We start from the raw sequence: 27,285 nt of genomic DNA on the forward strand, positions 1-27,285 counted from the left end.
GCTAAAATCTAACATGCTGCATGCTATATACGTGCCTGCGGCTCACAGTACTACTCTTCCCCCTCCCCCTAACCTGCGATCTTTTGTTTTGGGGAGAAGTAGGGAGGGAGGGTATGATCGCAGGTTACCCTCCCCTCTCCCCCTGCCGCTCCCTCACCGTGTTTGTACGTTGTTTGTAGTCAGCGGACAACCCTGTGAACCCATGATGCAATGAAAAAAGTCTGAAAGAGAAAGTGGAAGATTTTTTGTAACAGGCCAGGGGAAGTTGTATAATAACTCGTGGACATTGGCGCTAGAATCGTGAATTTGGTAGAGTTCAGACAGTCGAGAGATGTTGTCATCCACTGGGATCAGCCCTCAGGTATCTTTATAGTGTTAACGCGTTGAGAATCAAATTATTTGACGATTTTGTGTGGTACGTTCCGATTCGCATGCATGTCTTTATGTGTCATAAGTAGTCGTGTTTTACCACGAAATATCTTTGTAAATCTACGTCCTTAACATTAATTTAGTTCTTTTACTTTTTAATCTGTTAAATTCAGTAGTTTCCTGTAATGCTGGCGATAGAATAGAACTGTTTAATGGGACAGCAGTGAACTGCAGCTGTAAGCGTTGCTTGTTTCGATTCGGGAACTAATTCATTTATCCCGATTACATGCTGAGCCGGATAAACGATATGGGAACCTTACGTATAGATGTTTGGAATTTGAAGTCAGGGCAGGAGTATTTTATAACAAAGGTTCAAGTAAGCCAGCTAATTTTGGAATTGAAATGAATCTGTCGGTATATTACAAGTGACAAATTGTTGTTATAGATTTACAGTGTAGTTTACGTTTACTAATGTGTGATCACGACTGTGCACATCTTTATAAAGGTTTATTATGTAACATATATTTAAGCTTTGAAGACTTTCATTTAATGATATATTTAGCTTGTTATTGTTGTTTATCTCTTTAAATATTGTTGTAACCCAATGTTTCATATAATGGGAAAGTCCCATGAACAACCATAGAATACAGGGCTACATTTCAAGATCGCGGTATTACCTGAGGCGCCTTGGTAGTTTGCCAGTCGCAGTCAGAGTTTAAAGAATGAGTAAGGTTTATAATTCATTGGCTTGGTGGCTTGACAGCTCATCTGTCATGGTCAGAATTAAAAGAAAGAGTGAGGTTTATAATTTAGTGGCTTGATGGCTCGGCGGCTTGCCAGTTGCAGTCAGAATTTAAAGAACAGATAAGGTTTATAATTTATCCCGGGATAGTAAATCGAACTCAATCGAACTCAATCCGTGGATTGAGTTCGATTGAGTTCGGCAATCGAACAAAATCGAACACCAGACTTTCAGTGAGTTCGATTTCCGAACAAATCGAATTTAATCGAACAAATCGAACTCAATCGAACTCAATCGAACTACATCCATCTGATTGTGTTCGATTGAGTTCGGTTTCCGAACTCAATCGAACACAATTTAATTGATTGAGTTCGATTGGCTCTGGTAAACCTATACAAAGCCAGCCTAAAGCAAGCCCATCAAAGCAGGTTTTTCTTGTGCTTTGTAACAATTTATTCAATAACAGAAACCCCATTTATGAACTGTCCACGGCAGTTAAGAAAGCAGAACAGAACAGAACAAAGCTATCATTTTTCCCGCGGGTGTATTCCGAAATTGTCGTACCCTTTCCTTTTTTAGCTAACGTGTGGAATGACAAATCGAAGGGTTACTTTTATGCAAAAAAGTACAAGCAAATTACTAAAAAAATTTGCCATCCTTGAAGTCAAGGCGGCATTCCTGGTAGCCTTTTTACTACGCATTTGAAGCTTACAATCCACAGCGCATCTGAAGCCATTTCTGCGTAATTTCTTCGTTTACGAAAAACATGTGCGCTACACTCTGGACTGAAGGAACTTGAGCTTCCAAGATGGTTAGGGATTTTCAATGTTTTCCTGTTTTACACAAATCACAAATTCGAAAATCGAACGTTCGATTTGGTTCGATTGATTTTTTTTCCTTTCGGTGAGTTCGATTTTGTGCGATTGCCGAACTCAATCGAACTCAATCCACAAATTGAGTTCGATTGAGTTCGATTGAGTTCGATTTAAATTTAGTTCGACTGGGTTTGATTTACATGTACTTTGCCGGGAATTTATTGGCTTGATGGCTCGGTGACTCGCCAGTTGTGGTCAGAGTTTAAAGAACAAGTAAGGCTTATAGTTTAGTGGCTTGATGGCTCAACTTCTCTCCAGTCAACCACCCAGCCACTTGAATAACACTTGTTCCATTCAACTGGCGAGCCACCAAACCACTTGAATTTATAGCAGTAGAAAAATGGCCCTGTATTCTGTAGTTTAGCCAAATACCAGATGATCAGTGATGCCATTGATTCCCGACTGTCCCAGATGTTGTTACCATACTGGATGAAAAATATTGGCAAAATTGACAAAAATAAAGATGCAGAGAAAAGTCCTTAATTTTATTAATTTTTGCACAATCAAACTTTATTCGATGGTTGTTCAGTGACCTAAACATATTGTCAACTTCCTAGACAGTCAAAATCAATGTTTTCGTATGTCCGGAATGATCACCAACAATATGGAATGTGTCTGAAAAATAGAAACTCTCCCCATTTTCCTAATTTTTTTTATTCCAAACATCCCAGATGGCCGTGATTTCATAAGTTGGTAAAATCTAGGATGACCAGGAAGCAACAAAATTCCCGATTGCTGGGATTCTCCTAGCCTCCCCCACGATCGTTTTTTATAAGAGTTGCATTACTCTCCTCCACACAAATGCCTTTTGCCAGAGGTTAGCATTAATTTTTGGTAGTAGATGTACTATTAATGAAATTCAAGATTTTAAATCTCTGTGTAAGATCTTCTATGTTTTATTGACATTAACTTTTTGTTTGCATTATTTTCTAGGTTGGGGGAATCCTGCCTCAAGTAACAACAGTATTAAATAGCTTTAAAAAATCATCCATTGGAAGATATATGTCATATGCCCAAACAAAAACACAAAATACCTGGAAAGCAAAATCAAAAACAGAACAGACAGTTGCAACAGAATCAAATCTGGACACCAACAAACATGTAAGTGCTAAAAACATTGCTTAGGTTAACCTTAAATACTCAATATTATCAACCTGCATACTGGTATGTTCCTTACATGCACTTTTCTTCATTTTTTTTACATGTTACTAGTTGCTGGGAGAATTAAAAATAAAAACACTAAGGGCCAGTTATTTAAGGTTACTTCCATGTTTCGCGAGTGCCTTCAGGGAAATCTAGCGTACGCGCGCTGCTTTCAATAAAACCACGGAAAACTATGTATCACTGTAAAGCTGATAAATTGAAGTTTGCGAAAATATCAATGTTTTTTTATTTTGTTGGATACATAAGCGCTCAGAGGCTTGCAAACTCAATACTAGCGAGGTGTACTTAACTGAATTACCCACTCTCACGTAAAGGCGCAAAATCAAACAGACTGCACAATATCAATCAGGAGATAATAGGCTAACAAAGTGTGTCAGGCTTTTTCTTTATTCGTATTGGTTTGTGAGAAAACCCATCTTAAAGATGGACAATGGAAAATTTTTGTAGTCCCATCAGATGTTAACACGTCAGGGGAAAAATATTTTGAATATCGTAAAAGCCTGACACACTTTGATGCATTAATATCTGATGATCATTTTGGCCAAATTTCGTTGAAATCTGGCAAATCTACATACCCTATTAATTCATTTGAAGATGGGGAATTCGCGCAAAAACAAAAGCCGTGTTTTCGGCCTCGAAACATTTTCCGAGTTTTCGCACCTCGTTAAAATTTTTGTCAACGCGCTCACGCCGCCGGCCATTCAAACACAAAGAAGCATTCCCTGGGGAGTTCTGTAAGCATTTAGTGTTACTGTAATATTATATAAAAGCGATTTCGTTATGGGAAAAGTTAAGTCAGGCGCGAGAAAGCCACCGGCTAAACCAAAACAAAGAAGAAAACGGCAGATAGACGCAGAACATGAAACTGGCAGCCCCAGCGGAGTTGACATGAGACACGCACTTCTCACCGCTATCAGTACACGAGGCTGCGTGCTGAGGTTCGCTGCTTATTTTCAGCCGGTCAACAACGGCGAAAGTGGCTGGATTGTCGCCAGCATCTTCGATTTCGGACTCCGAACTGATGTTCGACTCTCCACTATCCGATTTCTCGTCCTTGAATTTCTCTACTGCTAGGCAGTTATAGAAAATCTGACTAGTTGTACCAAGAACCCTTGTGGCTCTCTGCCAGCTGAAGTTTTTTGGTTTCGTCAAATGATTTTTCGACCTTCTTTGGGCCGGGTTTTTTCTTAACTGTCACCCAAGGTGACTTTTCTAGTTTCGCTTTCTTCATAACAACCTTTTACGCAATGCTTGAATCCAAAAAGGAACGGTGTGTCACAGGAAAATTTTACATACAACGCCGTGACCTTGCGATGAACACAATGTAAACAAAAATATGCAAATGTGCCGGTAATTCAAGATCGCGGGTAAATTTTGCCGCGTAATATCTCAACACAGCCCGCATAAATTGGATTATGACACCTTCGCTCGCTCACCGCTTTTCCTACAAACCTTTGTTTTTTAGATAGCTTGCGTTCTTTTTAAGATTTCTAACGGCTGTTTTCACGAAACTTTGCATCCCTTTCTTGTTTTAACAATTATCTAAAAAAAGTTATTTGAGAAAAAATCGACCTTTCTTCCCATAAGTAACCTTAAACAGAGTCTAACTTAGGCCGCGGCTTAAGACAACCAGTGGGCCTCCAAAGCTGTTGATAAGTAGTTTATCTTAAGTAAATAAATAGTTTTGTAGTCTGGGATGCAAGTGTTATCATCGGCAGTAGACTATGTTTAGCTATGACTGTTGGTAAAATTGGAAATGGCTTAGAACATGGTTTTGTTAAACACCATCTAAACTGTCTTTTAATAACTGACCCTAAAACTTTGGTATGCATTTCCTTAATTCCCATCACATGAATGATTAATCAAGCAGTAATTTTGGGTCATGCTAAGTGGTAATGTTAGAAATTAATGTGACTAGAAATTATACAAGTCATGCATATTAGAATAATTCTGAAGACTGTTTAATCGTTTCATTTGTATATTCAGGATTCCTATGCAGCATTTCGTGAAGAATTTGGTTTGTCTACAGTTCCTACTGAGTTCTTGACGCAGCTTACCACACCATTGTCTGTCTGTCACTGTAATTCACGTGACGCCAGCCACTGGAGGGTGTCTCATGTCTCATCAGAATCATTCTTCAAAAACAAACACGGTAAGGTACAAAATAATGCTAATACTAGTAATAATCAAAGATTAAGGAGTGTGTTCGATGATCTCAATCTCAGGCTCTCTCTCCTTTGCAAAGTTGGTGATGTAATCCGCCCCTGCAAAATCTGCGGGGGATGTCAGATACGCATTCCAAGATCCATTCATTCATTCATTGATTCATTGTCCCCTACAATCTCAACTCCAATGTGTGTTAGGAATGCATTCTTTCTTTTCAAGCACAACTGCATACACGTAGGGTGAACTGGCAGACAAAACTGTCAGCAGGGTCCGAAAGCTGCACATAACAGCTGTCACGACTGATCGTGCTTGATTTTACAGCAGTCTCATTCTTAGGTTCTCCAGGGTAGACAGGAAGAGCAGAGACCCTGGGAATGAGGTTAATGTAATTTCAGTCATGCTTAAAGTCCCTTAAATTGCCATGTTGATAGGCTTGTACATATGAAGCAAAACAAAGTGACCTTTACTATTTTTATTTCTAAACCTTTCTCCAGACTCTAGAGTGCAGGACAATTATTACAAATTTATAACTTTTCTTGAGGTGCATGCTAGCATACAGTACTCTCTCCCTTACATGTACAAACACAAACCTGTCCACTTCAGGCATTCATTACACAGCCATTGACGTTGAGCATTTATTGGGGTTTTACATGTACGTGTTATGCCTGCTTTAAACTTTTAAAGTACTTGGAGTTTTTTCCACCTACACTGTGTTTGAAAGAAAGTGTACATTCTATGTTATTATTTTTATTGAGTTTAATTAAAAGTTTTTAATTTCTTATTACAGGCTTTTCAAGTTTAAGTTTGTCCAGCCCCAATCTCCCAAGAATCAAGTCATCTGTGTTTGCATCTTTTACAAAATTACCCTGGTTACACACATCATGTAAGTGATGGGAACTTATTAAATAATATTATTACTAGAAATATGTGACTCGCAAAGCTAGGGCTAGGTGGACAGTTGATTTCTACCTTGGTTGTACTGCCTGTGATTTTCCAATCTGTGGTTCCTCTACTCCTCTAAACATTTTTCACTGCTCGATGAATAAACACATTCAGCCTTCAATGAATAAACACGAAAGTGCGCCATTGTGAGACAGCGGTTTTCTTCCGTAGTTACCAGTCCTGGCCCCTTTTGACCGGCTGAAACTGGTTCTGTTGCATAGCAACTACAAATTGTGTCTGATGCCAGCCTGTCTTCCAACCTGTTGCTGCCTAGCAACCTTCCTTTTGACTGACATCATTCAAACTTTGTTTGCACTGTTACCAGGCAACAGCACGAACATCTTCAACGATGTAGACATTAAATATATTTTTTGCTCGAATTCATGCTGTTCACGATTCACATACGGCCAGACAAATTTATTATTTTTTATTATTTTATTTTGCCACCCAACTATATACCGGGTAACTTCAAATAACATGTATGCTGAGTATTGTAAAGAGAGAGTGGCAAGGAGACCTGAAAGAAACAAGAAAGCTTACATGTATATGTATGTGATTAAGCCTCCTCAAACTACATTGAAACAACCAATCTTATGTTTTAATTTTTTGTCCCATTAGTTTACATGGAAAGAAGAGGATATCATTCGTTTTCTTTGCGGCGAATACAACAGCTAGAGGAAAAAGCAAATGCAGAAGAGAACAACCCAAGGGCGCAAGCAGAATATTTAAGGGTCAGTTATTTTTTTAACTAAACTTGGCAAACTGTTAGGAAGTGAGCAAGGAACTCAACAAGTCTGTCTGCCTATCCTGGTTGTATTTTGATTTACTAGTTGGTAAGGAAGCTGGAAGGAAAGTTGTCCCAAAGACGTTGAGCAAAAGTTGTTACAGGTGTACAATTTACATTTACAAGAAAAATCTTTGTTGAATAGCACCAGTATACTGTGACACTTCATGACCACTACTACTGCACGAGTTTACCGTATTTTCTCAATTAAACGCCCACGGCGTTTATTTAACTTTCGGCACTTTTGACCCGGCGTTTGATCGGGGTTCGGCGTTTATTAATGAAATGCGATTTTCAGCCATATTTCCATGTTGATTTATTATTACCGATACTCGGAAACCTAGGGACAGTTTGTCAGTGCTGGACGATTTTTTCCGCTGTGCAGCAACTATCCCAGTTATGTTACGCCGGTATTTTTCCTTGGAACGTTTATTAAAATACCAAAACAGCATGCCGTACTAGGTATGTCGTAACAGTGCCATTCAAGAGATTACTATTTACTTGTAACCGGTCCTGGTGACCTTGACCCCTAATAAACGCCAGGACCCCGATCAAACGCAGGGACCCCGATTAAACGCACCCGGCGTTTATTTAAAAATTGGCAGTTTTAACCTGGCGTTTATACGAAGCTGGCGGGGTCCGGCGTTTAATCGAGAAAATACGGTATTTAAAAAGGACACAACATTGCTTAATATTAACTTTTTCTTTTTACAGCGAATGATACACTGTTCAACATTGTTCAACTTTTGTTGATCAACAAATGTTCAGCATTGTTGTGACTTGTTGACTTGTTGCTTTGATGCAGCAACTTGTTGAACGGAATAGAGCCAAGCTCTATTTTCGTTCAACAACTTTCAACATGTTGAACGGCATATTTCAAAGTTCAACATCACATGATACACTGGTCAACATTTGTTGCTCAATAAATGTTGGACCGTGTATCATTGGCTTATGTTCTGGTGTTTATTTTTTCCTTTCTTTTTTGTTTTGATCAATAATGATTTCTTGAAACATAAGCAAGCGAAAATTAAAGTTAATAGCCGACGTTTCGGCGTCATCGTGACACCATTCTCAAGGCAAAGTGGATAAATTAATGCGAAGATTTGATTTCTATACTTTACAGTCTCTACAAATTAGCATATTAACAAAGGATCACAAGTTCTTCAGGTGAATACCTTTGCCCGAATCGAGTCTGTTTGCACGTTCAGGGATGGTTTAAGTTTTCTTATGAAAAGCATCTCCTTTCAGGGGTGGCATTTACCATTTTAAACCATCACCTTTGGATAAAGAAAAATAAGCATTTTTTTTCAAAACATGACCAAAGTAGCAAAAACCTTAGTTTAAAATGTACATGTGCATGTATGCATTATTAATTTTTATGAATTTTTGAGGGAAACGTGTAAAGAAACCAGTGAATACAATTGAGTTTGATCTTGTTTGAAGGCTTTGGTACAAGAGGATCCAAACTATGTTATACAGAGATATGAGAGTGGAAAATATGCTATCGATGAGTCTGTGACTAAAGAATATTTAATGGTATGTGCATGTCCTATTTTTGCCATTAATGGACTAATAATCATAGGGTGCGTTTTTGGGAGAATCCAAAATTGGATTTGTTATCTCAGATCATTCGGATCATGGTGCATCAAAGAGTGGATTCGTCGGTTCCTTTGATGCACCATGATCCGAATGATCTCAGATCCAAAATCCGTTTTTGGATTCTCCCAAAGAAACGCACCCACAGTGTGTGTATTTTATATACCAGTACATCTACATGTAATTATAAATGTTTTTCTTAGTCTCATTAAGACAAAGGAAATCATGCACCATGACGTGTTTGGATATCTGATGAAAAACTCCTCGTTCTTGCATCCTTAATTTCCCCTTCAAAATCAGTTTGTTTGAGAAGTTATATCAAACACTCGTCACAGTGTTTCATCACAATATCAAAAACCTCGAGGTTCGTCCAAAATACTCTGCTACGCATTGTATTTTCAACTCTCTTCTCGGTGTTTGATATGTGATGAAGAACTGTGTCTCGTGCTTGATAAAATACTTCCAGTATGAAAAGTTTCAAACCAAGAACTAACTTAAGAGGATTACACTTCACCAGGACATCAGGAAATGAGATGGTAGATTAAATCACTAGAGATTTCATTTTTTCTGTTTAAAGTGCTGTACAGGGTAACTCTTATTTGAATGTTCTTTTTGGTTTATACAGTATTTCATTATGTTTATTAGTGATTTTGGTTCTTTTAAAGGCCCTGGTTCTGACAGGCAAAATGGCGGTTCCTACAAATGTCAACAGGGTAAGCATTCCCAAGCTTTTTAGTTAAACAAGGTACAGATAGCTTGCCTTTATTTTCAAGCAAATAAATTCCACTAACTAATACAGTCTTGTACATACCATGAGAAACATCATGGAGAACAGTAAGGAATCAAGAGTTCAACAGAAAAATGGAGACGCTCGGAGCAGAGAGAGAATGACGGGGGTTGGGGGGGGGGGGTTGGGTGTGTAGAAACTGGCATTTCAAATGGCATCCAAATAATTATTAAAGTAGAACAAAACATATCATCATCGTCATCATTATAATAATTGTCATTGGTTTTGAAAATAATGTTGGGTAGAATCATTAACTGAAACCAACATACACTGTCCTGCCTTTCTTTATTCTTGGACGCAAACCAGTAAAATTCAGTCAGAACTCAGATTTTATAGCGTTATGACATTCTCCAAAACACATAAGAAAATTTCAAAAAAGTTATTTTAAGAACAATAAGGAATAATAATGGCAGACCCAGTATGAACCCTTCAATGGCTGCAACTTCACCACCCTTTGCTGAGATCTGTAAATGGCTTGAACCTAGGAGTCATGTCATATTAAAAGTACGTAAATTATGATCATCTGGGTGAGTGTAGTCCTTAGAAGGGCTATTTCACGACATTGACTGACATTTTCATCTTGAGTCAAGTAAACAGTCAAGTAAAGAGTCAAACAGTCCTTCTCAGGACTACGCTCACCCGGATTATCATAATTTACACACTATCTTATCCACTAAGATCATTCCTGACCACCTGACCATAAACTTCATTCATACTGCATCCACATTTGACCTTCTACCTGTCTAGTAATGTCAGTTTAGCCTCAAAGAATTTCAGCCAAAGTTTGGCCACAGGCACAAGGGCCTATCAGAGATTGTTTCTGTAATCAGTAAATTAGGGAGTGGAAAAATCTGATAGTCTCGTACACAAGTATACAAGCAAGTGGCAGTGAACCAGTTCACCTATTAGAAAGCTTTACCAGTGGTGACGGCAACAAGAGCGTCAAAAAAAGCAATAGGGTCAATGACCAAAACAATGACTCTTTATGTGCATTACACTTTTTGGTATATTTCTTTGCCATCACTGTCGACTACGATGGGAAATTTCCTGATCAGGCTGATGGGATGTTTTATGGAGGACATGCATGTAAACACACAACAACAATTTTTTCTTTGCCATCACTGTCGACTAGGATGGGAAATTTCCTGATCAGGCTGATGGAATGTTTTATGGAGGACATACATGTAAACACACAACAACAATTTTTTCTTTCTCTTTCTTAACTGGGTGCAGTTTCCAAGAATTCAACTCCAGGAAGTTTCACCTTCATGCACATTTGACATTTAAAGCGAGTTGGAATAATTGCGACGATGTTTGAAAATAAAAAAAATAATGAGTTCATAGTAATATTGTTGTTTTTGTGGTGTTGCTGTTGTCGTTGCTAAAGCTCCCAATTGTAACAGTTATTGAATCTATATGTACATGTATCCTATTTGTCTTTAGAGACCGTTTGCTAATTTGGGTGACTACAGCAGCCAATCTGCACCAGTGGCTCCAACAGCAGCAGCAGCAGCAGCAGCCCCAAGCATTACTACAGGCACTGAAGACAATCCTACATATGTTATTATGCAAAACCAGAAAGGTTAGTGTCTGGGGCATAAGATCATTTCTAGACAATCCACATTGTTATGCATGGTGAGTTGCACGGCAGTCATTCAAGGCACTGCACCAAAGTTATTGAGAAGGTTGTCGCTGTGCGTCTTCAAGCTTACCTTGATTTTAACCAACTAACAGAGCCGCTACAATCAGCCTACAAACTCTTTCACAGCTGCAAAACTGCCCTCGTTTGCGTTCATAATGATATTTTGCGTGCTATTGATTATCGTCACTGTGTCATGCTCCTGCTACTTGATCTCTCCACTGCATTTGACACTGTCGACCACGAAATATTGCTCAAAAGATTGAACTCCAAATTCTCTATATGTGGCACTGCACTCGATTGGCTCCCCTCCTACCTTACTAACCGCACGCAGGTTGTCTTAATTGACGGGAGGAAGTCACAGTCTCTTGAGCTCAAATGTGGAGTACCTCAAGGCTCCGTTCTTGGGCCCATTCTCTACCTCCTTTACACTGCTCCACTTGCCGACATTCTACGTCTCCACGACATGCAATTTCATTTCTACGCCGATGATACTCAGTTGTATATTTCCTTTTCTACTAATGACGATCTGGAACTAACCAACAGCATCGCTAAAATTGAGAAATGTTTATCTGACCTTGATCAGTGGATGTCCTTAAACAAGCTGAAACTAAACAAAGACAAAACCGAACTTCTCTACCTCTATTCAAAGTATTGTCCTCAACAGTCTCTACCTCCACTTTGATTTGGATCTGATACAATTCAGCCGTCTCTATGTTCCAGAAACATTGGTGTCGTTTTTGATAGTACTATGTCGATGCTCCCTCATGTCAATTCTGTTTGTAAATCTGCCTTCTATCATCTTCGAAACATCTCTCGTATAAGAAAATTGCTATCCACTACAACCACTGAGACTCTAGTCCACGCTTTTATAACCTCCAAGTTGGATCACTGTAACTCTCTCTTATACAATGTTCCGAAATATGTCATTAAAAAGCTTCAGTCAGTACAGAATGCCGCGGCTCGACTGATCACAGGCTCTCACAAGTATGACCACATAACCCCTATTTTATTTGAACTCCACTGGCTTCCAGTTTCCGAGTGAATCAAATTCAAAATAATTCTGCTCACCCACAAAGCTCTTCACCAACAGTCCCCCATCTACATACAAGACCTGATACGCCGCTATACAACTTCAAGAACGCTCCGATCGTCGTCTGACACATTTCGCCTATGTCATGTCAACCATAATCTGAAGTCGTATGGCTCCAGAGCTTTCGCTGTTTCGGCCCCAGAACTCTGGAACAAACTACCTATTGACATCCGTAATTGCGACAATTTAAATGTTTTTAAACGTAAACTTAAGACTCATCTTTTTTCGAATTATTTTAAACAAATATGATTTTTACTTTGTAAAGCGCTTAGAACAGAACTGGATAAGCGCTATATAAGTAGTTATTATTATTATTATTATTATTATTATTATTCAAGGTCTTGCTGTATGTGTACAGTGTATAGGCCTCTGAATGAACATGCAGGAACAATACAGATACATGTACAGTTGAATGCCAAAATCTCTGACTCAGTTATCTCAAACTGCCTTCTATTCATGTGTTAAACTCATCTTACCCATTTCCCATCAGTTTTTCTTGTTTTATTTTTTTAAGTCATCTACTTTGGGGTCATTGGTTTTCTCAATACCGTAAACTGCCTCGGTTATTTTGAACTCAAGTGCAGAATGTTCACCCCTGGAAAGGATACTGGAATTAAATAAAATCCTTTCTGAGTGTGGAGTTATTGTTATCAAGAAAATTCAAGATTTGAAAAATAGGCTCTTCCTGTAAAAAAGGTGGCTGGCTATCATGAATTATTTTGTCTATGCATGTACCAAACCATCAGAAAGTGTGTTTTGCTTGTACTCAAACTATGGATAGTACATGTACATGTATTGTTAACAATTATGTATTATGTTTTCCATCTTGTTATCAGGTGCATTTTTCAAGGAGCAACTTTGGAACACACTCAGATTTCTGATTGCTTTGTTTCTAATCCTGTCTTTGATTGAGGCTCAGTTACAGATGAAGAGTAAGTTGAGATCATTTCATGTTCACATTCGATCTCACCAATCAGCAGCACTTATTAGCACCTGAAAATTCCAGTATACCAAAGAAGTGTGAAACAACCCCGAAAAAGTGTATCCAAAGTACACATCCCAACATGCAGCTGTATGATGTGTTGAATGATCTTTCCAAGAAATATACATGTACAGTACTCATCACAACATTAAAATACCTTGCAATCTCAATTTGCCCTTTCACAGAGCCAGGTTGGGGTCTCAATTTCGTTTCAAGGTTAAAAATTTCTTGGGTTCAAGAAACAATTGCTAGCTTAGCCATCTCACAAAGCCTCTTATTTACCATTTGCTATGTTACGTACAGGGTGTAGTGGACTGTTGTGGTTTTTAGGTTTTAGTATGTTTATTGGACAGGTCTCATGTCTCAATTGAATAGGTTCTCCTCGGTCCTGTTGGTTCCTTCAACAAGGTTCCTTGTTATTTTCCTTCCACCCATTTGTGTTTGAGTGCAAGAGTAATCTGCCAGGGAGTAACTCTGACAAAATGCTGGAGGTAACCGTGTGATGGCCTAGCACCCATGGACAGGGTTAGGGGAGGGGGGGGGGGGGGGTCAAGTTGCTCACTTTCCCTACAGTGGTCCATGGGTAAAAACTCTGGCAGTTGTCTCTTGGTTTATGAAGGCTTAACTTGTAACCCTTTGTGCTGATATCGACATTCAAATTCTCATCATAGCACTCTATATATTTCTTTTGGTACAAGTTGGGAGAAGTTGTTTAAAAATCAAGATAATTTAATATCTTGCTAGCAACAGGTTACGAATACGTTTTAAGAAAAAGAAGACACTTTTAAGTTAAGAAAACATGTTTCGAAAGAACCAGTTGTCATTGTCACTTAAATATTCAAATTCACTCTCACAGTGTAACTGACGATGACAGTTGGTTCAGTCGAAACATGTTTTCTAAACTTAAAAGTGTCATCTTTTTCTTAAAATTCATATCTCTGTTGATCATTTCCTTGCTAGTTTCCTCATGATACATGTGCTTGATCATATAGCAGTTATTACAAATATTAAGGTGCTGATTCACTATTGTGGTCATAGTTACATGTACATGTAAATAAGTGGTTGGGGCAACACACTGTATCGAGGTACCACAGCTGGCCCTCAGAAAGGTTAATAGACCCTTCTCCAAAATGGCGGCAACAGATTTGAATGGTTAAAATTGAACTGAATGAAAAACTGATACGAGTGCTGAAAAGAGCACCTTTACTTTAGCAACCTTGCAAAGTTTTAGCATATTAGGTGTTATATCAGCTTAGGAAATGTAAGATGAAATTTGACAAATTTACAGACGTTTGTATGATTGGGGGTGTACATCATACCCCCAGTTATACAAACATCTGGAAATTTTTCATTTTTCAACTTACATTTTCTCAGCTGATATTACACCTGATATGCTGAAACTTTGCAGGGTTACTTAAGTAAAAGTGCTCTTGCAAGTGCTGGTATACGTTTTTAATCTTAACTTATTTGAATTTTCGGCCGCCATTTTGGAGAAGGGTCTATTGGTACTGAGTTATAATTCATGTAATTTTCAAATAATTATGTGATTTATTTGCAGTGAGCTCAAATCAGAAGGATATCCAGCCTGATGCGTTGGACAGAAACACGCGATTCACCGATGTACAAGGGGTAGGTCATGATACAGTGTACGTGATTTTTTACAAGACGACTTCGTTGGCTACAATGTAAAACAGTTTTATTATGAATGCTCTTTCTTGTTTAGGTCGAAGAGGCAAAACAGGAGTTAAAAGAGGTGGTTGAATTCCTGAGGAACCCAGATAGGTTTAAACGGCTTGGTGGAAAAATGCCAACTGGTAAGTGAGGCTTCCATTCATAGGATTTTTCAGGGATTGTCATGTAACCTAGATGTACATTGTACAAGTAACCTCCGGCTAAGCCAGAGTGCAGTAGTGAATATGTTGTGGACTTTGGGTTGCAAGTTTTAGTTTAAATTATTTATAACTTGAAGAGCACATTATTGTTTATAACCATGGTAATAAAATCCATTTCCATGTAATATAATCAACAAACATGCAGAAGAGTGCTTCATCCGATTTCCAAACACCAAGAAGTGGATTGAAAAAACGAGGTGTAGCCGAGGTTTTTTCATCAACTTTGAGTTGTTTGGGAAATGGCATGAAACACTCCTTCTAGTAACTATACCTTTTCAAAAGTTATTACAGTGCAACGAACTCAACCGGGGCCACCCAACATTGATCAGCCAATCACAGGTCACGTTTACAACAAAGGAGTCTGGCTTTAGTAGTTTGTAAACCAATCAAAAACAAGAACATTTTTTTAAATTTCAAAGTGTCGTTTTTTTCGGTGGCCCCGGCTGAGTTCGTTGCACAGTAATTATTCTTGGAGAAATTCAAAGCAAAAGTTCACCAAATTTATGATAATTAAGATCACATTTCCAAGCCTTCTTCATGGTAGTGATTTCCTTTGTTTTCTCGTCATGAATTTTTAATGAGTTTGAGTATTATTTTTTCCGCTTTTGAAAGGATAGCCTGCGAAACGTGAAACGCCCCTCAGGGGGCTGAGAGCGATGAGAGGTGGCTGTATTTGCAGGCTATTGAAAGGATTGCTTTGCCTGGTTTTACTGTAAGTCTAAACATATGTAGTGAAATTCAGTAATTCAACTGAATTGTTGGTGTTGTGTTGTTAGGCGTACTTCTCACTGGTTCACCAGGAACAGGGAAGACTCTTCTAGCCAAGGCTGTTGCTGGAGAAGCTGGCGTGCCATTTTTCTTCTGTTCTGGTTCAGAATTTGATGAAATGTTCGTTGGTGTTGGTGCTGCAAGAGTTAGAAATCTCTTCTGTAAGTACATGTAGCATGCGTTTGCATTGGTTATTGTGTCATACCTTCACTCTTTAGCAAACCACATTTGCTACAATAGTGGTAGTATTAAGCTCCTCCCTTGTGCTGACTGACCTCTATCTAATCTTTCCTCGCTACCCTCTTTTGAATTAAGATTTTGTGTCTATTGTGTCTAATCCCACACCCCCCCACCCCCCACTTCCTCCGAGTTTTGAACACTACAAGGTGCAAACTAAAATGCTCATGGTACATGTACAGTAAGTGTTAAGGGTAATTTACGCTGTAGATGCTAATAATTTATTGTAAGCAGCTTGTATTGCGTATGCTGCTTGTATATTCCAAAAACGTACATGTATAAACAACTCCAATCAGTCAGCATTAGTCTGCAACCGGCTGTAATTGTACAATTTTAAAATGTGTAAATCCCTTGATGACTTTATGGGATGGCTGTGATGGAATTGGATAAAAGAGTCTGTCCAGTCGTTTGGAAGTCACTGGTACTTCATTTGTTGGTGACTTCGAAAGTTGAACTTTTTTGCTTGTCTTCAGTATTAATTATTAATACTGAAGACAAGCAAGCAAAAAAGTTCAACTTTCGAAGTCACCAAGAAATGAAGTACAATTATTATATTTTGAAATCTTCTCCTTTAAGGACGGTGCCTACTATTGTTACTGCGCATACGCTCTGCACATCTTGTGATACTCGGGTTTCCTATGAGTGATGCCTAGTAATACGGGGGTGTTTTTGCGCGGTTTTAAACTATGAAGAGAAAGCAGAAATAAGCAAGTGCTCTTAGTATCCAAAAAGAAAATTGGGGGTAACCATGCATTTTTTCAGAGACAATAGAGCTTAAATTTGGAAGAAAATGCCATACATTATTTTGTATTTTACTGCTTTTTAGAATAATTGTTGCTTAACTATCTCTAAAAAATGCGTGGTTACCCCTAATTTTCTTATTGGATTTCCACAGCCCTTGTTAATCTCTGCTTTTCCCGCATAGTCATTAACCGCACAAAAATACTTTGGTATTAGTAGGCACCGTCCCTAAGCTGTGGAAAAGTTGTGAGCAACTCATTATCGTTTATTCATACCCGCTGGCCTTTCTCTTGGTGCCTAAAGTTTGTGTTAAAGGTCCTTCAAAAACATACAAACCTCCATGACGTGACCCTTTTCAACAATCTACACGAATAATCCCATGTTTTTTTTTTTTCAGCTGCTGCCAGAGAGCATGCTCCTTGTATAGTGTTCATTGATGAGCTGGATGCCATTGGTGGCACCAGAATAGTTCATGATCATCAGCCCTACTCAAGAATGACCCTTAACCAGCTGCTTGTTGAGTTGGATGGGTAAGTTTAAGACAACTGGTCAAGATGCCAAGGTAGTGTAAAATTGAGTCACAATTTTTACGTGAAAGTTTTATTCCAAATTTGGAGTCTGTCTTATTTGCGAAAATGTCTGGAAACAGTTTCGTAAAGCGTGCAGCCTACAATGTACAGTGTAGTTCCTCCATGTACAATCAAACGCCTAGTCACCAAGCTTACGTATGCATGTAATGATAAAGTAGAACGATGTTTCATGTGCCCTCGACATGACATTCTTACGCTGTCACAGCACTGAATTTCCGTAAGACTTTAATTCATTTATTATAGTTTCAGCGATCAATGCAATGCAAATTGACATTTTACAAATGTAATCAACTCTTTTCTACAATTAATATGTGAATGTTTCAATAAAACATGTTTGTACAGAAATTTTCGTTTCTGCTGGATTTCTTAGTGGGAATATTGTGTCCTTTGTTTTGTCCATAAAGATGCATACAACAAGTTTTGACTTACGAGTTAATCTTTTTGCCACACAGATAGGCTGTAAAATGAGATAGAAAGCCAGGAGCATTAAAACGTAATTTAAGAGAAGAGATTTTTTATCATTACCGTTTATTTTTTGTTACGGAAGATATCTATACAGTGTAGTTGATGTATGATTCTACAACTTTCAACTAAAACTGCACAGGGACCCAATCAATCAATCAATCAATCAATCCATCCATCCATCCATCCATCCATCCATCCATCCATCCATCCATCCATCCATCCATCTTTATTTGTACTCACTCTTGCTCAAAAATAAAATTACAACAAAGAAAATATTAAAAGTAATATCCAACCTTTCTAGCAAATATTAATAAATAAGTGACAAATCTTGCGAAAACATTGTTACACATGTAAACCACTTTCTCGCAAGAACTGAATATGCCTGTTATTATATATACCAAGATTGTCACTTTCAGTGATTATCTAAAGATGCAATTCTTATCTCCCCATGTGAGAATCACAGCAGTCAGAGGTCACCAACAATGGATCAAATTTTATCGATAAATTAGGAAAGTCGTTTCATAAGTAACTCTATGGTAATTAAACCTACTGGTAAATTTTCTTTTTCAGATTTGACAAGACAGAGGGAATTGTTGTGATTGGAGCAACCAACTTCCCCGAAGTGCTAGACAAGTATGTTTTCTTTCTACAGTGTAGCTGCACCAGGCAAAACAGAACGGCCGACAGTCGGTTGACAATCTTACCGAACACTTTCAAACTGTTGGTCGTTTGTCGGCCGAGTATTGGTTGTTTGTCTTCCGACTGTTGGCCGTTTGTCGGCCGACAGTCGGTAGTGGGGAGCTGTTCTTCTCAATTACCAACAGATGTATGACCGTATAACCATGCTTAAAAGCATGTTTGCTTTTCGTTTTCTGTCTTTGTATTTCATCACTGTATGGTTGGGGACTGGTACTAACTACGCACGCGGATTGATTTTAAGAATTCAGATTTTCACGGTGTTACACGTTACATTTTTCATTTAATCATTAAAACCTGGTTACCATGGTTTCCAAATGATCGTAGCGATAGCAAGGAAAAGTCGAGTTGGAATGGATCCGAAAAACAAGGCAAGCGCGAACACTTTAATTATTGATGCGATGGCGGGTACAAATCATAGCCGTGATCTTGAGGCCTGCTATTTTATTAATCTTAGCTGTTCTGTAGCGAAGAAGACTACGAGGTAGGAAGGAGTAGAGAAAACACCCTTTTGGGGACCAGAAAAATCCTCCAGAAAAGAGAAGAACTTGGAGCTTTTCCCACGTTGGCGCAGAAGCTACGGCTGTTTTTGAAGCTTTTACTAAATTTGTTGCAAATGCAGTCATATTTCTATATTTCTTCCATCAAACTGGCAGTGTCTGTTATGTTATGGCCGCCATTTGCCAAACGTGAGCGTTGCGTGCATTGTTTTCTGGGATAGTTTCTATTGCAACGATCGCAAGAGTGGTTTCCATATAAAAATTTACAATCATAAGGATCGCAACGATCGCAGAGATTCGCAGTCGCAACGATCGCGGAATGTGTGGTTTCCATGTGATCGCATCATTCGCAGCAATCCTTGCGATCATATGGGAACCAGGCTTTACTAAAAAAGTTACAAGTACTGTTTATTAGTCTAATTTTTATATATTCATATATTAGTCTTTATTTTTCTTTTTTTTTTTTTTTTTTTGTTCTTTTTAATTTTCGAGGACTCTTTTGTAAATCGCTTATCAGTGAAATTGATTTCCTCAATAAAGATTATTATAATTATATCACGTTTTCAAACAGTAAACACAATTTAAAATGGCATTAATTAAAATTACAATAATTATGCTCAAAGAGCCAATAGTGCCTGGGGCGTTGGTGGAATTGCCCTAGATCTTTGTATGGGAACAGCTTGAACTTTCAGCGCGGCATTAAAGCGTCAATCAGGTACATCGTCGCACTTTGGAGATAAATATGCTTATCCATCACACAGGGCACTTATCAGACCTGGTCGCTTTGACACCAAGATTAATGTTCCAATGCCTGATGTGAAAGGGCGACATGATATCCTCAAGTTACACCTCAAGAATATTCAAGTTGCAGATGGTGGGTTGTTAAACATTTACATGTACATGTAACAATAGTTTACGAGAGTGTGTTGGGTGTAAGGTGACAGATAGCCGACGAGGCGCGTAGAGTCGAGTTGACCATAGTCTTACCAACAAGTGCAAGTATTGCTAGATCTTGCTGATTTTATTTTGGAAGAACTAACAGAAGACGAATTACTGACATGGCTGTTATTTCTCAAGCGAGGTATAATAAACAATTATTCCACGAGCGCGCATTGCGCGTCGAGTTGGCTATAATCATTTCATGTCCAACAAGCGTGAGTGGAATAATTGTTTTATTAAAAACAACCAAGAAATATTGATGGATCTTCCTTTTTTTGCTTTGCAAGAACAACCAGGCAATTCTCGGGCATGGTATAATAGCTCATATGCCATGGCCGCTAAGCCAATCAAATCCCTGGGATTACATTATTCAATGATCACGTTTTTAATCATGACTGATATCCCATGGCTGCTGAGCCAATTAAAACTCTGGAATTGCGTTATCCAAGTTTTGATAGTTTATGTTACAAGAAGATTTGATGTTGGAGAACTCAAGGGACAGCCTTCCGAGATCTTTCTTCTCCCCCGTCCTAAGTGCAATACTCCAGGGGGTGGTGGTGGACACCTCTCAGAGGTGGGCAGAGTCTTAATAACAACAACTGCAACAACAACGTCATTTTCACATGTCCTTTTAAGATTGTATTAAAAATAAATACATATATGAATATTTAGTAAATTTAAAGTTTTAGAAACACTAATACGGATTTATCTAATGGTGTCTGTCTCAAGGAGAGGTGACTGTACAAGTTCTTCTTGACAATATCATGATCTACATGTTATTGTATCTGTGAAGCTGCAGAATAAGAAAATTGAGTGTAATTTCAACTCTTCATGACCAATTATTTTTGTTGTGTTTCACTTCCAGATGTCAATATTGAAGTGCTCGCCAGGGGAACGGCGGGGTTCTCAGGTACGACTCTTTTGCAACTTGAACATGTATGTTAGCGGTATTTCAGATATAGAAGTAATAAACCCAGAACTATAAGTAAGGTCATCCCATAGGTCAAACACTTTCCAGAAGGCTGTTTGGTCTTATCAGTCATGGTTTATACGTTTTACCTGGCAACGTTTTTTCAATCGAGTGTATATATAGTGTAGTTGGATGAAATTACCACCTTAACAGATTTAATTCATTTATGTGTATTGCATTCTCTTATGTAAGTTGTATACGTTGCCTTACTTAGGTGCTGACCTTGCGAACTTGGTTAATGCCGCAGCAATTTATGCTGCTACTGAAGGAGACCAGAGTGTTACAACAAGGCATCTTGAATTTTCAAGAGACAAGATTCTCATGGGTACGTGTCTTAAATCTGTTGATTGTAGTCTATTTACATTATACATGCTTCTTACCTTATTAAAAAGTCACAGACTTTCATTGAATCCCTCAGTTTTCCAATAAATGCATAATGTCATATAAAAGCAGCATGTTAAAATAAGTTTTTCTGGAAAGTTTGGATGTTTTAGTTTTAAAGGGTCAAACGTTATGTATCAGTCAACTCCAGCCATGCCCCCTTCCCCTCCCCTCCCCTCCCCTCTCCTCTCTGCCCTGCATTCGTGGGGTATTTTCTCTGTCCCATGAGGCAGACAGTAGTCTATTCTGGGGGATTTGATCGCGTCGTGAATTAGACCTCTCAGCGTTGTGAAAGTACTTGTACGAGAAATTCGGGGATGATCCCGGGGGCCCGGGCACTGCTAGAATGGCTGAAGGGCTGAATTAATACACAAATAATTACTCTACCGATGACAGTTACTGGATTCTCTCGCGAGCATCGCAGCTGGTTTGTAAATGAGGCTATCGTATTGTCAGTTTGCCTATAGAGAAAACGTTTGTTCCCGGGCTTCTAACTCTTCTGCTGTTATTGCTTTGTAAACTTGCCTGTTGAAGGTCCTGAACGGAAGAGTGCAGTCATTGAAGCCAAGAACAGAGAGCTGGTAGCATATCACGAGGGCGGACATGCCCTTGTGGCACTGTATACCCCAGGAGCTATGCCAATACACAAAGCAACCATCGTACCACGTGGCTCAGCCTTGGGCATGGTACGTACAACAACTCATGTCGCCATGATAGTTTTAATTTGATGACCAATACAGTTCTCATATCATGATAATAAGAACCTTAAGCAGCGTCGACGACGACGGCAACAAGAACTCCAGAAAACAGTAGGTTTAATTAGCAAAACACTGGCTCTGCACATGCGTTATAAACTTTAGTACATTTTTTTGCCGTCCTCTGCAAAACAACGACGTGAAATGTCCACATTCGAGGTTTAATGGAGAACGTGAACGCATGGTGATTAATTTTGCTTTCTCTTTCTGAACTTTAAAGTCGCCCCTAAGACGTTAGCTCCTGGATAAGCTACATTACACAAGCTAAACGAGTAGAAAGCATCGCGAATTTATTCAGAAAACGCGAATATAGTTTTTAAGTCTCGTTTTCGTTGGCGTCGTCGTCGTCTCTACTTAAGGTCCCTTATAAGGTCCCAGTATTCCCTCCAATATCGACCAAACAAGCTGGTTCGATATTTAGACCCTTTTATACCTTTTCCGGCAATCTAGTCCGTTTGTGTTGGTTGAGGCCAATTTCGTCGAGGAATTGAGAAGCTTTATGAATGATCAAGTTGACTGGCGTTGACTAGCAGCATCAACATAGCCCGGCTTAAGCGACAAACATGGTTTGTTTTAGCGAAATCAGTACCCCTCAGGTAACAAATCAGAATTTCCCTTTTCCTTCCGGTTCATCCATATGATTAATTCACATAATAGAAATAAAAGAACAATCAACGCAGCCATTAGTGCATTTTAGCTGAACTGTATCATAAACTTAACCAACCTTATCAGAGAAGCAGCGATGGCGAGGTGGTGAGAGCACTCGCCCTCAGCAGTGTGGCTTGAGTTTGTTGTTAGTTCTCGTCTCTCCTCCGAGAGGTTTTTCTCCGGTAATCCGGTTTTCCCCTCTTCTCAACAACCAACGGTTCCGAGTTCCAATTTGATCTGGAGAGTGTTCCCAATTAGTGCTCTGTACTAAATACATGCACACGTAAATAAAGTGATTTATTTTACTTTAATGTAAAATACTATTTAAATTTTACAAGGCTATTTTATCTTAAAATTTTGAAAGGTTGCCCAGTTGCCAGAAAAAGATGAGCTGAACTGGTCCAAAACGCAGCTCCTTGCGAGGCTGGACGTCGCAATGGGCGGGCGAGTTGCAGAGGAGATTATTTTTGGAAAGGAAAACATAACTACAGGTTAGTGTTTGTACAACACTCGAGTAGTAAATGTCGCGAGATTGTTTAGTTGTAGCGATCTTTGCTTACAACATTGTTTTCAGCTCACTCGTGTTTTTGTTGTACGGTCATCTTTCAGGAGCTGCAAGTGACATGGAATCATCGACCAAGCTTGCACGTGCTATGGTGACCATGTATGGAATGAGTGACAAGGTAATGTTTCACGTTCAAACTTCGGACAAAAACCACTTGCCCGAAAGTTTAAGGTCCCATCAAACGAGGCATTCTGCTTAACGATTTCTAAAACATTGAAACCATTCATTATCACGTCAATAAAACCTGGACTGTTCCCTCGGTGTAAACACTGCAAAGCCAGGGCTCTAACCCTTTAACCCTTAATGTCAAAGAACAAATTCTCCTATCTTGTCCCCATACTTTTCTTATAAAAGAACTGGAGAGAGGTTATTAAAATATCAAGTAAAATTACCTTGGGTGATCATATCCTTAATTCTCATGACCTTAGGCGTTGTATAAGCATTGATATTACAAGGAGAAATTTGATGCTGATCACTGTTAGGGCTTAAAGGGTTAATGTCCCATCAAATGAGGCATTTTGCATAACGATTTCTGAAACATTGAAACGATTCATAAAACCTGAACTGTTCCCTCGGTATAAATACTGCAAAGCTAGGGCTCTGACCCTAAAATCTTTATCCCCTAATATCAAAGAACAAATTGTCCGGTCTTGTCCCCACACTTTTCGTATAAGAGTACTGGGAGAAGTTACCTTGGGTGATCATATCCTAAATTGTCATGACCTCAGGGGTTGAATAAGCATTGATATTACAAGGAGAAATCTGATGGTGATCACTGTTAGGGCTTAAATTTATGTCGGGTGTCTGTCTGTTAAGAAACTTAGTTGTGTACGTTGTCGTACATGGACATTTTTTTTTTATTATTTTAATTAATGATTTTTTTTTTTGTAATTACATGACAATGCAGTTATTACACTACCAGTACAGTTACAACACTTGCATTAAATAATTACACTACAGTACAATTTTTAAAGCGAATTCAAAAGGAGAAAAGAATGGAATACTTACATGTAAAAAGTTGCAAACAAAAAAAAACAACACAAAAACCAAAACACGAGAAAAGGATTAAAGAAAATTCGTCGCGTTTTTCGGAAAATAGAAAACAATTGCATGGCTTAAGGACGAATAACAAAGAATATCTAATGTTATTTCCGGAGAGAAAAGGCACAGGAGACAAATTGATACCTCCGATTACAGATGGAAGGTTAAGAAAGTTGAAAAAAAAAATGTATTTCAGGGTCCTTATCCTGCATTTTGCTGATCCAAATATTAAAATTTGCGATTTCGTGGACATTGAAGTGACAATCTAGTTCCCAGGTGCTAAATTAGATTGCTGTGGTCATTGTAGTGCAAGGTGAGGTTACCATCAATAAATCGCACATTTACTAGTTTTGCAATGACTAACCGGAGTACAGCGTGTATGAAAAAAAAACTTATACCCGAGTCGCTCGGAGTTTGAGTGAAATAGCTCCGACATCTGTCAGAGTTGGCAAATAAAATACAAGGAAGCAACTTATGAAGAAAGGAGAACGAACGTGTAATGACAGCGAAACGTAAAAGATAATCAAATGAAAGCACAAGGTCACGCAGTACACCTCTTCTTTACATGTGCAAGTAGGGAGGGCTTTCTGGTTTATATTCGAACCCTCCTTCTATCCATCACACAAAAACAGGTCAAAAACGGCACTGGTTTGCATAATTAATGGTTGCCACCATGAGGCAATGTTCTGGGAAATTCTAGGACAATTGCGACTAAGCCTTTGTCTGAAAACGTTATCGCTTCTGTACGCATTGCTTGCCTATGTTTTAGATTTGAATCTTGCCACTCCTACTCTGTATTAATGACAACCCCACCCCTACCCTGTGTTAATGACAACCCCACCCCTACCCTGTGTTAATGACAACCCCACCCCTACCCTGTGTTAATGATGACCCCAACCCTACCCTGTGTTAATGACAAAACCACCCTTACCCTGTGTTAATGACGACCCCACCCCTATCCCCTGTTGATGAAAGCCCCACCCCTACCCTGTAGTAAAGGACAAAGTGGATGTGGACCTTTACGTTTGTCGTTAGGTTGGAATGATTCAAGTCAGGGACGATGATAAGTCGAGTCCTGAGCTGCAGGCGCTGATTGAGAATGAAATCAAGCAACTTCTGAAGGTGAGTTACAGATGCTTGTCGTACTGAATAGTACTGCAGTATGTCGCCGGTACCCAGCTATACTCCAGGGTGAAGAAAGGCAATGCGCAGTTTCTTGTGTACTGACGAAACAGTGAGGAACCCAACCTCGAACAACCTTCCCTCCGATCCTACTATCGAAAATTAGGCGCGCAAACCAGTACACCACCGCGCATCTTTGAGGAGCTAGCAGGCAGTTATTAAAGCGAGGCGTTTAATTCTTATGTGTAAAATCAATGTTTGAATTTATGAGGCTATTTTTTGGCAAGTTTTCTGCAGCGTCTCACTTGGAGTATTGTTCATATTTTGTAGGAATCGTACGACAGAGCCAGGTCTTTACTTCAAACGCACTCAAAAGAGCACAACCGCTTAGCGCAAGCTCTGCTCAAATACGAAACACTCGACTTACAAGAAATCAAAGAAGTCATTCAAGGAAAGAAGCTCTCCAGGACTCTTTGACGCGAGTTTTTAGCGCCTGTGACGTTGAAATGGGATAGTTGACGTTTGAGTAAGCGTATGTCACTCACAAGCTGACTTCTTAATGAACTGATAACTCAAAATGTTAAGGGACTTCTACGTTAGGAATCTTGTCATATTGGTGAAATTGTTCCGAAGGGGACATTCTCCAAGCTTGTAAATCGCGTTTTATTAAGCCTTTAAGCCTCATTAATTATTAACTTGGATATTCTCCTTTTTGCTTGCTATGTATTTCGTAGGGAACTTTTTGGGAGAATTTGTCTTAAATTGTCAATAGATTTTAGAACGGTTTTCAATTGAGTGTCGTAAAGACCAATACTAACAGTAATTACTCTGAGCTATCACAACAGACATAAACAGGCAGGGTCATGAACCAATCAAAACAAGCAAAAACACGTGCCTGGCGCCAAGCGCGGGAAAACGCGTACGACCAAGCCACGGATGGTTTTGGTTGCGCTTTTCATTGGTTGAAAAAGTGGCGCGAGTTTTGCTAACCAATCACAGAGCGTAGTCAGGCAATACCAAAGCAAACCGACACTTGACTGAAAACCGGTCTATTGTAAGTAGGAACTAGATACTGGTCAGAGACGTATGACCAGGAGTTGACTTTATTTTCTTGAAATAAGAAGAATCGCCGGAAATGATGGAAACAAAGAAATGTTAACTAAAACGACAGCATTATGGGACTTTAGTAGGCGAACTTCGATAATTACTTCGACCAAGTGCCGTTGGTTAGACATGAAACTCTCCTTGAGTTCCCGAACTAAAACAAGCTTGAAATGATTAGCTCAATTTTTTTCAAGTTGCAACGCATTTCAAAACCTGAATGTTTCGCGAGCTTGTTAGACTATAAAAGCTCGCAATACTTGGGAAGTTAGGTTAATCTTCTCTGTCATGTCACGGGCAATCGACCAGCTTATTACTCTCGTCCAGAACCGTTTTGGCTTTTTGTTGTTCTCTAGCACATTGTATCTGGAACTGTGTACTGCAGAAGTTCTAGTAACCCTGAACACACCCCCTCCCCTTCCCCACTCGCAAATCACTGGGAGTAAATTCTACCTTTTCTTCGTTTATTTTAACTACTTTTTATGGATAGGGCATGTTTGCGGGAGAGCTATCGAATAGTACAAATTTTGATGCTAATTTGGGAGTGAAGGGTAACTAAACTTGTAACTGATACTTCCTTAATAACAAAACCAACCGTAACACATGGAATAGTTCTTAACTTGTACATTTAAACCAACAGTAAAATTGTTTCGAAGGTTAATGATCGTTGAATTCTTTTCTTCTTTTCGTTTTTTGGAGGGGGAAAGTGTGGGGTGGGGGGGGGGGGAGATCTTT

General features: G+C 38.9%; 2 protein-coding genes across 2 annotated transcripts in view; one reads left to right on the top strand and one right to left on the bottom strand.

Moving 5' to 3' along the window:
* The window catches only part of LOC146483198 (QRFP-like peptide receptor), a 167,613-nt gene that overhangs the window by 28,887 nt on the left and 111,441 nt on the right, over positions 1 to 27,285 (bottom strand). The gene's annotated exons all lie outside the window — the stretch shown is intronic.
* LOC146483201 (uncharacterized) lies at positions 212 to 27,211 on the top strand. The gene is made up of 22 exons (XM_085106380.1): positions 212 to 361; positions 2,920 to 3,087; positions 5,137 to 5,302; positions 6,104 to 6,199; positions 6,877 to 6,989; positions 8,486 to 8,578; positions 9,304 to 9,351; positions 10,869 to 11,007; positions 12,994 to 13,089; positions 14,698 to 14,768; positions 14,863 to 14,953; positions 15,808 to 15,960; positions 17,175 to 17,307; positions 18,403 to 18,465; positions 19,790 to 19,902; positions 20,833 to 20,877; positions 21,152 to 21,262; positions 21,853 to 22,004; positions 23,086 to 23,212; positions 23,331 to 23,404; positions 25,363 to 25,449; positions 25,780 to 27,211. The coding sequence occupies exons 1-22, from the start codon at positions 332 to 334 to the stop codon at positions 25,924 to 25,926; spliced, it is 2,316 nt and encodes a 771-aa protein (XP_084962506.1). The 5' UTR covers positions 212 to 331; the 3' UTR covers positions 25,927 to 27,211.

Source organism: Pavona decussata, unplaced genomic scaffold, assembly GCF_977016875.1.
Source record: "Pavona decussata unplaced genomic scaffold, jaPavDecu1.1 SCAFFOLD_40, whole genome shotgun sequence".
Classification (NCBI taxonomy): Eukaryota; Metazoa; Cnidaria; class Anthozoa; order Scleractinia; family Agariciidae; genus Pavona; species Pavona decussata.